General features: G+C 39.1%; 1 protein-coding gene across 1 annotated transcript; it reads right to left on the minus strand.

Moving 5' to 3' along the window:
• Positions 1 to 453: 453 nt before the first annotated feature.
• Positions 454 to 8,910, minus strand: ddx21 (DEAD (Asp-Glu-Ala-Asp) box helicase 21). Its single transcript, XM_069693668.1, has 16 exons — positions 8,749 to 8,910; positions 7,561 to 7,779; positions 7,328 to 7,468; positions 6,889 to 6,964; positions 6,341 to 6,519; positions 6,108 to 6,225; positions 5,288 to 5,473; positions 4,989 to 5,134; positions 4,507 to 4,656; positions 4,059 to 4,220; positions 3,527 to 3,646; positions 3,010 to 3,083; positions 2,660 to 2,819; positions 2,229 to 2,363; positions 1,670 to 1,714; positions 454 to 1,524 (listed from the first exon to the last, which is right to left on the minus strand). The coding sequence occupies exons 1-16, from the start codon at positions 8,830 to 8,832 to the stop codon at positions 1,282 to 1,284; spliced, it is 2,238 nt and encodes a 745-aa protein (XP_069549769.1). The 5' UTR covers positions 8,833 to 8,910; the 3' UTR covers positions 454 to 1,281.
• Between the last annotated feature and the right edge of the window lie 2,082 nt (positions 8,911 to 10,992).

A 10,992-nucleotide genomic window follows, 5' to 3' on the forward strand; every position in this document is an offset into this window, starting at 1 on the left:
GCACAAGAAAAATAAATAATTTACAGCATAATTTTATTCCTATTTTTATTATTTAACTTCTATAAAGCAAATCCTTTTAAATAAAGTTCATTTTTGCATTGTTCTATGTAATGCAGATACAGTATCACCTTTGTGTGTGGTAGGAGTGTATTCCTGCACTGAATGAGTGTGGAGGATTTTAGTATAGTAGGTAGTGCGATTTATTGTTCCAAAAATCTGATAATTTGCATTGTATGCAGTAGTTTCTTCTCAGTAGGTGCACTCCAACTTAACATAAAATACTGGAGATTACAATAATAAAACGGATAGTGATCCTGTCATGCACTTGGGATTGTATTGCCTCAAAGGCAGCGGGTTTCGTGAGCAATAACAATGAAACGTGTACCTTCGAATTTTTGTTCTAGCTTGTATGCTGATTTTACATACCTCGGCAAAGAATAAACACAACATGACTTGATCTTTTTTTTTAATGGACAAGTTATTTCATTCAAATGAATGGAAGCAATAGTTATTAAATAGAGGCAATTGCAAAGCAATCATCCAACGTATTTTTGGGGAGAGGTTTCAGCTGAGGGTAATGCAGCAATCCAACACAGAGTACAACTGTAAAGGTCAACAACGATTTCATCACTGTTCCCTGTAGGTGCAGAGCAGAAATACGCTGCTTCCCACATGACAGAGTCTGCAGTATAATCCACCTTCGTGGTACTACAAACTCACATGGTTACAATGTGAAATCATGTAACAATTACCATGGTAACAAGGCGTTAAGTCAGAATTGTGCATCAGCCGTTTTGGACTGCAGGGCTGCAGTCGGATTGCTGCCATTCTTCCCCAAACATAGTAGTATAGAAAAAAGTAACACTGCACCTGAAACCCAATGGATGACATGTTCCAACTTTCATTTTATGTCATTGCAAAATGGTGAACTTTTATTGGAGATTGATTAGCCAATGTTCCTGATTATATGCCAAGACATGGCAACTGAAACGTACAGAGAAAATTCTGCTTTTCATAAAATGTCATTCAAAGAGTCTCAGGTAGTGCATCACCGAAAAGGAGCACATCGGGCATTTACAAAAAACTTCTTAAACCCTTTGTAAATGGCTACCAACCATGATTATTTGTAATTTAATGAATAGTGTATTACATTACAATTCAGCTGGTATAATGATGGGAGATTTTCAGCTGCCATAAATCAGCTTCTTTAACTGACAGCCCAATAAAACCACTGCCAGGACAGTAGTGACAGTCAATCTTATCAGTACACAGGTTGGACCTTCAGTAATCAAAAGCTTGGCTGAAGCTGCGTTTTTGTCCACCTCTGTTGTTGCCATAGCCGCCGCCACCACCACCACTCCGGAACCCGTTACCACGGCCACCATGTCCCCCGAAATTCCGTCCCCTTCCACCTCTGAACCCTCCTCCTCCTCTGTCACCGCGGTTACTGAACTGCTTCTCTTCCAGTTCTGGGAGCTCTGTGGCAGCGGTGAGTTGCCAACGGCGACCATCCTTCCAGCTCTCCTGTTGAAGGAGTAAAAGGGTTTCAGAAAGACAACCAGAGCGTCAATTTAAATTTCGGATTATTTACACAAATTGAATCCGGAAGATACTACAAACAGACCACCACACATATTGGACAAATGGCAATTTTTCTTCTTGTTCTTACCTGAATCTCCTTGACTTTATCAGCTGGAATATCAAAACAAACTCCCTGTCACAAACAAAACAAACACAAAGAAAGTGATATGGTGAGTGTTTCTTGTCTTAAATGGCATGGTCACACCTACAATTTTAAACATTTACTTTTTACAAACAGATGTTTGGGTTTTTTTGTTTACTGGCTGTGGATAATTAGTTATGTGCTCATTGTGTGACTGAAGTGGCTCAGTTCACTTTTAAAATGCTGAATATTTTTTTTCTTTCTTAATTTGCATTTCGATTTGCCAGTTGGTTTACCCTTTTCCATTTGGCGGGTGGGGACTTACATCCTACATGTGACCTACATCCCTTCGATACTGTATACTCTGCAATAAATATAACCTTCTTTTAGTACATACTCTGCCAAATTTATTGTACAGATGTTATATATCTGTGACACTCAAATTCAACACAATGAAGAAATGAAAAACAGGGAAATGTCCTGAGCATACTGTACTGGCAAGTATGTACACACCAGCAGTGTGTAGCAGCACTACACACGTGTACATGTTTGAGCGTGTACATACTGTTTTGCCTTTGAGGAAGGTCATTCTGTGAATATGGCTCTCAATCTCTTCTCCGAGTTGTTCTTTGATGGTCTTCCAGGCATAACCCAAATTATGCAACTCCTGGGAACACACCAACTGCATGGTGGTGTAACCCTGCAAAAACAAATGGAAACAATAAGTGAGGAGGATTTACTGTTATACATCACCTAAAGGCACATCCAATTTGTAATGGAATTGAGATGGAGGAAAAGCACTGCACTACAGGCAACACAGGTCAAGTGGGCACATGTGCATCCAAAGGCTGTAGCATTTACATATGCAGAAATAAATCAATCTCGCTAGAAGCGCTGAACACTGCTGCTGTATAGAGTCCACTTTAACCTATTGCTATACATTGAATGTGTGTGTGTGCGTGTGTGTGTGTGCGTGCGTGCGTGCGTGAGACTTACAGCATCAGAGCTGAGCAGTGACCTCTGCTCTAGACTTGTGGCTCCAGAAATATGGGCCAGGGCGGCAGCTAGTGCATCAACTGCTCCTTTCTCCTCGATCAGCTTTTCCGCTGATGCTCTGAAGTAACTAATAGCAGTGACTGGAACAGAGTCCAGAAACCTGGAAACAATACAAGAAAAAAAAAAAAAAAACAACTATAATCTGACACTAGTGACGGAAAACTGGCTTAACATTAAACCGTACCAAGATGAGGGCAGAGGCTTTCAAATATCAGTCAATTACAGTAATTTCATACTCCCAAATCTAAATTAATTTGATTCCCCTTGACTCACTCTACACAACTACATACCTGACAGCATCCTTGCTTGATGACTTGATGATGTCATTGGCAGTGGGAACGCCAACTCGCCTAAATGTGATGCCCTGGAATAATACCAAATAAAAAGATATTTTTTTCATAAAAACAAAGATTATTGTCTTTGTGCAATAACCAAGTGTGAACTTGTTTTATCCACAGATGTATTTTTATAACAAAGGCTACTTTTTTTAAAATTCATAAAGTGTAAACTTTTTATTTAGAACGGATGTATTAACAGGAAAAGGTGACTTTCTCTTTGGTTTGCTGTGCACTGTAGCACAGCAGCACATTCTTTACCTGTGGCCTTTCTAATCAAACACTCACTTGTCTGTCTTCACTATTTTTGATTATCCCGTTCCCTCTGTACCTTCTAGTCAATTTTCATCTCATATGGAGCACAGATGTCACCGAAAGCTTTTTTTTTTTTTTTTTTCCTCCCCACACAGCTGCTCAAACAACTACAGCTGTTGTTCCTCTCTTTTGTCCTTCGTTTGAAAAAGACACCTACAGCTTTGTTCTCTACGTAGCGCAGCTGGTCCTCTTCTCTCCTCTGGTAGAAGCAGATGCAGACTCCAGTCCTGCCTGCTCTGCCCGTACGGCCCGAACGGTGGATGTACGACTCCACATCCTGACAACAACCAGAGACAAAGACATTTTCAGAGGCAGTAAATGTGACAGGCCATCTATGCTTCACAATTTATGTAACACTGTTAATAGGAAAGTGTGCAGTACATATCCATCCACTAAGAGTTCATTCTTCATTTCCATGAGTCAGCCAGAGCATGCGAGTGTACTGCAGCAGTTATCACTCATTTCTATCTAAAGCATGCAAATGTGAATTTTTAAATGTATTTTCTTGTGGATGAAATCTGCACATTAAGATCAGAATATATTTTTACATCATAACATAACACTGGGACAGCAATGAAACAGTATATCCTGTAAATGCAAAGATTATTTAGAAGTTATAAAATAATATAAACACATTTGAGTTAAATTTATATATATTCTAATAGTCTTGTTGATGACTGGCATCCCACCTTGGGTGGCGAACACTGGACCACCAAGTCGACTTCAGGGATGTCTAATCCACGGGAAGCAACATTGGTGGCAACCAGAACCTCAAAGGTTCCGTTCCTGAAACCCTTCAGCGTCACCTCTCTCTGTTTCTGTGGAATATCGCCATGAAGGGACTGGGTACTCTGAAAACATGCAAACAAAACACAAATGAGGAATAAACACCCGAGACCGTGTTGAGGAAAATATAATATACAAGAAACAAGGCAGCAGCTATGATACAAAAAAAATGTATCTACCACAATTTCCTGAACTCTCAAAGTGATATTTGTAATGCAGTTACACGATATAAGCAATTTAAGGTGATCATTTTACAAATTAAAAGGTGCAACATGTCCCCCCTGCATGAACTGGCAATTCATAAACTGTTAAATGTGCATGTGCTTTATGCAGGTACATATGCGTGTCTACCTGTTTGATAGACGCATTCATGGCAAGTTCATTAGCCTCTTTCTTTGTCTCACAGAAGACAATGGTTCTGCCATGTCTGCCACTGTACACCTGGATCACATCACCTATCACAGCCGCACGCTGTGACCAGTGGGACGTTATGGCCAGATGCTGCAGACGAAAGAACAGAGACAGAAGACAAACAGAAAGGGAGGGACAAACAGGGACAAACATTTTCATTATTCCAGCTGGCAGACTTGAACTTGTTCATTACAATTCCTCTGGTGTGGACAAAGATAAATACAGCAATTTATTTACTGCAAATGAACTTGCTGCGCTTTTCTGATGGAGATATATATGAGCTTATTTCAGACTCTGTCACTTAACTGCCCCTGCACACTTAGAGAGAGAACCAAGACTGCTGTAATCCTTGTTAAATGGCACCCTGCACCCATCATCATCATCATCACCCCCACCCCACCCACACACACACACACACTTACTTCCACAGTTGTTGCAGCTTTTTGTGTTTTCTTGCCAATCAGATCAACATGTTTGCACTCTGCTCTCATGTATTTCTTGGCCACTTCGTACACCCAAGATGGGCAGGTGGCCGAAAACAGAAGAGTCTGTGGGTTGGTGTCAGCGTCTGGAGAGGAACACACACGTTTTTTATTTCACATATGGAACAACCCTAAAAAAAAAAATTTAATCAACTGTGGTACGCATGATCCACAAACCACAATCTTGATAACTCCACCCTTTGCATATATACAATAATGAACACACAGATTTACTTTACCTTTCTCGTATGATGTACCCAAAATCTCTTCAACCTGTTCGGCAAATCCCATGTCCAACATTTGGTCTACTTCATCCAGAACCACGTGTTTCAGTTTGGAGAGGTTCAGTTTACTGTTCTGGAGGTGGTCTTTGATACGTCCAGGTGTTCCGATCAAAATATCAATACCATTTCGGATAGCATCAACTAGACAGGACGACAGGAGAAAAAACAGGTCTTATAAATATTAAAGTATAAAAAACATTGTTATAGCAGCAGACAGAAACCACATTTAAAAAACAAAAGACAGAGATATTCATTGTGGGATTCACACAGTCCTGTTATACATGTTCAATTTAAGTACTTTATTAAATATTATTTAACAAAAAGAGGATTTCAATGTGAATAAATGAGTCTTGTAAATGAGACATGCTTTTCTGACACTGTCATTTATAAACAGTTATAATGTCAAAGGCCTATTTTATACATGGCTAAACTTCCATAACTATTAACAAATGTTAAAATGCTTCATGCATGTCAAAACCAGTCTTGAGGTTTGGTGCGTGGCTGTCATTGTCTACTTGCATATTTTGGATCAGATTAAGGCTCAAAATTGTATATAAAGAAGTTGCCATTTTGAGAAAAGAACAATAAGAACAAAAACAGTGAAATCCAACAACTATTGTTCATTTATAAAGGATCCATTTATGATAAAAAAGGATTTTGGAACTATAATTCATCCCAACAAAAAAGTAGAGCTGTAAATAAAAGTGATGCGTCCCCTAATTTTAACTATTTAAAATCTACTTGTAGTAGAGATAACTCAGTGCTTAAGACTTACTCTGTGGATTGTATGAGCTGCCTCCATAGAAACAGGCAATAGAAAGTCTCTTGGAGACATCTTTGAAGTCCTTAGAAACCTGGATGGCTAACTCTCTGGTTGGAGTTAACACCAGGACCTACAGACAGGCAAGAGAGACACTCAGTCATACACAAACATACTGAGAGAGTAACTGACACTTGGACCATGACTGATGCTTCCAGCAAGAGGCTTGAGTGTGTATCGGTGTGCACCTTGGGAGGTCGGCCTCTGGTCATCTCTGCAGAATCGTTTTGGAGCTTCTCCACCAAGGGGATAGCGAAGGAGAAAGTCTTTCCTGTGCCTGTTCGGGCTTGGGCAATTACATCCTCTCCATCATAAACAGAATTGAACGTCTTTACCTGAATGTCAAACAGGTAAGAGACTCCCCGAGCTGAGAAAGTGATAGCGAGGTGACAGAGAGCAAGAAAGTGGCATGACAGAGAAAGACAAGAGGATCAATGGTAATTTGTTATTTGGCAATGAATAAACCTCTCGTATATCAGATCACTCCTAGAAATGTCAAACAAATAGTCAATCCATATTGTTAAATCATGTGTATTCAGTAAAAAGCAGGTGTACATCAACCTCGTTAAAGCACACGTGTACATTGCAATGACTTTTTCAAAAGTTTAAGTGTTAATTTGGATTTAACAACATGATCGGCCAAAAGCATGTCAGGTTTTGCACATCTACCAATACACTTATGAGCTCTACCAGTGGTAAATCAACTGAGGTATAAAAATGCAAATAGGATTTTTACCTTTTAGTTTATTAATAGTGTGTTGGGCGATTCTGAAGTTGGAGAATGCCCCTTCTTTCTGCTCTGGTGTCTCCTCCTAGAAAAAAAACAAAAAAACAGAGTCAGTCTGAATGTCTCACAATCTGATAGGTCACATATCAGTGTAACTGAACTGAGGGCAGACTGCCTGGACACTAAAGTGACTCACTATCACCTCCTAATGTAAAAGGTGGTATTACAAGATGGATATATTTTAAACACATTTAAGGTTTAATGAGCACAAAAAATATTACAGAACAGACATTTTCATGCAAGCATAACCACTGTTGCAAATGAAACAAAACCTGCAAAAGAGCACAATGATTTATAAAAAGTCACTACAGAGAGCAGTCATTGGCCCAAACCCTTCAACTTCACCCGAGAGGACCAAAACTGTACACTATCCCTTTTCAAATCTTACCGGTTCTTTGTCGCTGTCACTGGCTGAGTCTTCACTTGACGGTGACGGTGTCTGGGTGGGAGTCTGAACTGGGGTGTTTGGGGTGGAATGTCCGTTGGTTGCTGCCTCCGATATTGCCTTCTTTTTCTTTTTCTTGCTTTTCTAAACCCCATAAGAAAAGTGTTTTGAGTTATACATGGGGTAAAGTATGGCCTTATTCAAGGACATATTGGTACAAACAATACAGCACTGACCTCTGTGTCTCCTTCTGAGTTCTTCTGCTTTGGCGTTTCGACACCATTACTGTCGTCATTGACGTCAGCAGGCTCATTTACGTGGCCGTTCACTTGGTCCACGGTCAGTTTGTCTTTTTTCTTTTTCTTCTTTGGTGCTGGAGGGTCACAGTCGGGGTGCTCCTGTTCCTCCACCTGCTGCTTCTTTTTCTTGAGCTTCTTGCCCTCCTTAGTCTTGCTCTTGTTATTTTTTAAAACACAAAAGGTAAAACACCAAGATTAAACAAATTTTATTGATAATTATTTATACTTAAAGCATCTACTTACCTACAGAGGATCTTATTCTCTTAACACTGTTTTTTAAACATTTAATTTACATTTTAAAATAGTTTTCACATGAAATTGAACAATTAAGCATTGAAAGTAAGTTTAAATCCGTTTGGTCTATCATTTAATCAACCACATCAGACATTTTTGGGATGTTTCTCTGACATTTTGGCTTTGGAAACAGGACTGTCATATTTCAATAGTATTCCATTTGTTATAAAGACCCATGTTTATTATTTACCTTGTAAATATGATAACAACATCCTCGTTTACAGTTATTCTGAACATGAGTGGAGCTGGGATTGTTTGTGTAAAATAAATATTCGTATTAACAAAATAAAAAAATCGAACAATGAAAATAAAAGTGCCAGCTGTGATCCCAAAGTGAAACGTTGTTCGCTCTTAGGACGGCTGTTTGTAAATGTGGCGAGCAGCTGACGAGCCCAGCTGAAGGAAAAAAACGTCATCAGTTGACGACCACTTCGCAGATACACACGAGTGCGGGCTGCTTTTTGCCGGTTTCCATGTTGTCAAGCCATAAATCCGTATAGTCTACAAATCAGCTCAGCACCACATGGGCAGGCCACGTGATTTCCCGAGTTAGCTAGGCTACACGATAACATTTACAAAGAATGCCAACATTACCATGGCAACATGTCTAAATAGGTTTATTATGATATGAAACGAATATGACATTACTAATTCATCTTTGCCTTGATTACCTGTTGCCGTTTTCCTATCGATTAAGTGGCGTTTAAGTGTCCGGTTAGCCGGCGTATAGCGTTAGCCGGTTCAGCCACATGCTACCAAACACCGGGGCAGGACGTCGCGCGAGCTAAAAGATCTTTTTTTTTTCAGGGCGACACGAACAACTCTACTTACATTTGGGGTTTTAGCCACCGCGACAGTGTCCGCGTCTTCTTCCATGATTTGATCCTCGCTTTCAAAGATGATTTTTGACGGCATTTCTCTTCCCTGATGACTCCCTTCGGCACAGACACAGATGCAACCTCACAGGCACGCGGACGGAAAAGAACGCGCGTCGCGAGAACGCGTGTTCTGAGCCAGACGTGAAAATAGACGTCATCAGTGTGGGACACAACGAGAGAACTTTTTTTTTTTTTTTTTTTTACTTAATTCATAACATACAAAACAACAGTACAGAACAATGACAGTCTCGGTTCTTTTCATGTCACTCGAGCATCAGCTGCCTTAGAGTCACAACTACTACATATATATTTCACAAATGGATGTCAATATATACCAAACCAACAAAGTTGAATTCATTTAAAAAGTTTAATTTAATTAACTTAAAAAAAAGTTTAATTAATTAAAGAAATGCAAAAAAAAAAAAAAAATTATTAACTTAAATTAAATAAGTTCAATTAATTTAAAAAGTTGAGTTGTATTAATTCAAATAAAATAAGTTGAATTAATTAAAAAGTTTTAATTTAATTCATATTTTTTTTTCCTGAACTACTGTGACAGAATGAACCAACCATTGGGTACATTTCAGACACACATTAGACATAGGCAGCATAATATTGCAGTAAAGGGAAGAGAAATAAGAAAATAACCCATTGAACTATAAACACAATCTAACAAGCTAAATTTGACTCAGAACAAAATTACATTTGTTCTTAACTTGAATAATGTATAAGGTATTGAAAGCTTATTGATTAACTTAATAATTTATAAGAGATATACTTAGACAGTATGGGCCTAATTTTCTGTTAAAAGCGAACTGTGGTTTACAAATATGAAACATCATTAACAAACTAATGCATTTTGTTTTGCAAATACAAAGACTATCAAACACATAAACCACATGTTTCCTAAACATAATGCTTCCGAAATGTCTCCCTCTGCTGAAGATTTTCTGCTGAGTAGTTCGCCCTCCACCACAACGGGTTTATTTAAACGCCCCAGGTTCGTAGAAGCTCAAGGGCACAGCATTGCATGACCACTGCGTGGATGGGAACGAGACAGGTGTGGTGGACAGGATTTAAGTGAGTTTGCTGAAGGTGTTGTGAGAAACAGAGACTAAGATTGTATGCAGCACAGCGAATAACAGCACAGGGTAACCAAGGAGTGATCATGCACTGTGTATTCAAGAGCACACCCTATGCAAAGGTTGTGTATGACAAAGTGGTATGCATTGTTCAAGAGTTGGCCAGGCATACCACTTTGCCACACAGGACCTTTGTGTTCAACATAATCTCATATAATACTGGTGTTTATTTTAGCTATTTATGGAAAAATGGTGCTGACACGCCTCACTTTGAAATGAGCCATTTCCCATAACATGAAATATTTATCGGTATTATCAGTATAAGGTGGCGGTGTCATCTAACGCTGAAGGGTAGGCCTCACGCCACACCAAAACTACACTCAGACCAATAATCAGATACCACAGAGCAGATGCCATTTCAGGAGTTTATCCATGTAGAAAGTAAGACAGTAAATCAACCAGAGATACAGAAACTGAAATAGTAGCTATTTTTTTTCACCTGGACAGATCTTACTCACCCTAAAAAAGTAAGAGATTACATTTTATAAGCTTTTTAGAAAGTTGTAGAGCAGTATTACAAAGAGAATATTGAAGTAGTGAAATAATCTTACATTGAATAAAAAAGTCTTGAAATGCAGACCATGTGACTTTGCTCTTGGCCTTTGCTGTCAAAAAAAATATGATGCACAAGTGCAGAAGATCTAAACTTTTTGTAGATCTTCTGATTTTTACACTGTTGCTAGGTTGAATGTGATTTATATTAACTTTGAAGAAAACTTATTGAAGAAGCTCTGACAAACTGCACACAATAGTTCCCCAATTACCTTCGTTGAACATACATGCCTAGTCATGTAATGCAGCTTCCGGTTTATGATTGTGAGGATATCCGCAGAACAACATGTTGTTTCCTAGTTCTTCTTTATTCGGATATCAAAACGCTGCTACAGGTTACATTTGTCAATTAAACCAGCTGTCAAACACCTTTAGCCCAAGTCCTTCACAGCTCATACTGGATGCCCAGGAGCTCCCTCCCCTCCCCTTCTCTCCCTCTCTCAGCCTGCCTCGCCTCACTGAACAATGCTCGTTTTTACTTCCTTATCAGTTGTACATGTGGT

Source organism: Brachyistius frenatus, unplaced genomic scaffold (genome assembly GCF_029030835.1).
Source record: "Brachyistius frenatus isolate BFR_SWC_R1_liver_20210118 unplaced genomic scaffold, ASM2903083v1 Contig_15, whole genome shotgun sequence".
In the NCBI taxonomy this organism is placed as follows: Eukaryota; Metazoa; Chordata; class Actinopteri; family Embiotocidae; genus Brachyistius; species Brachyistius frenatus.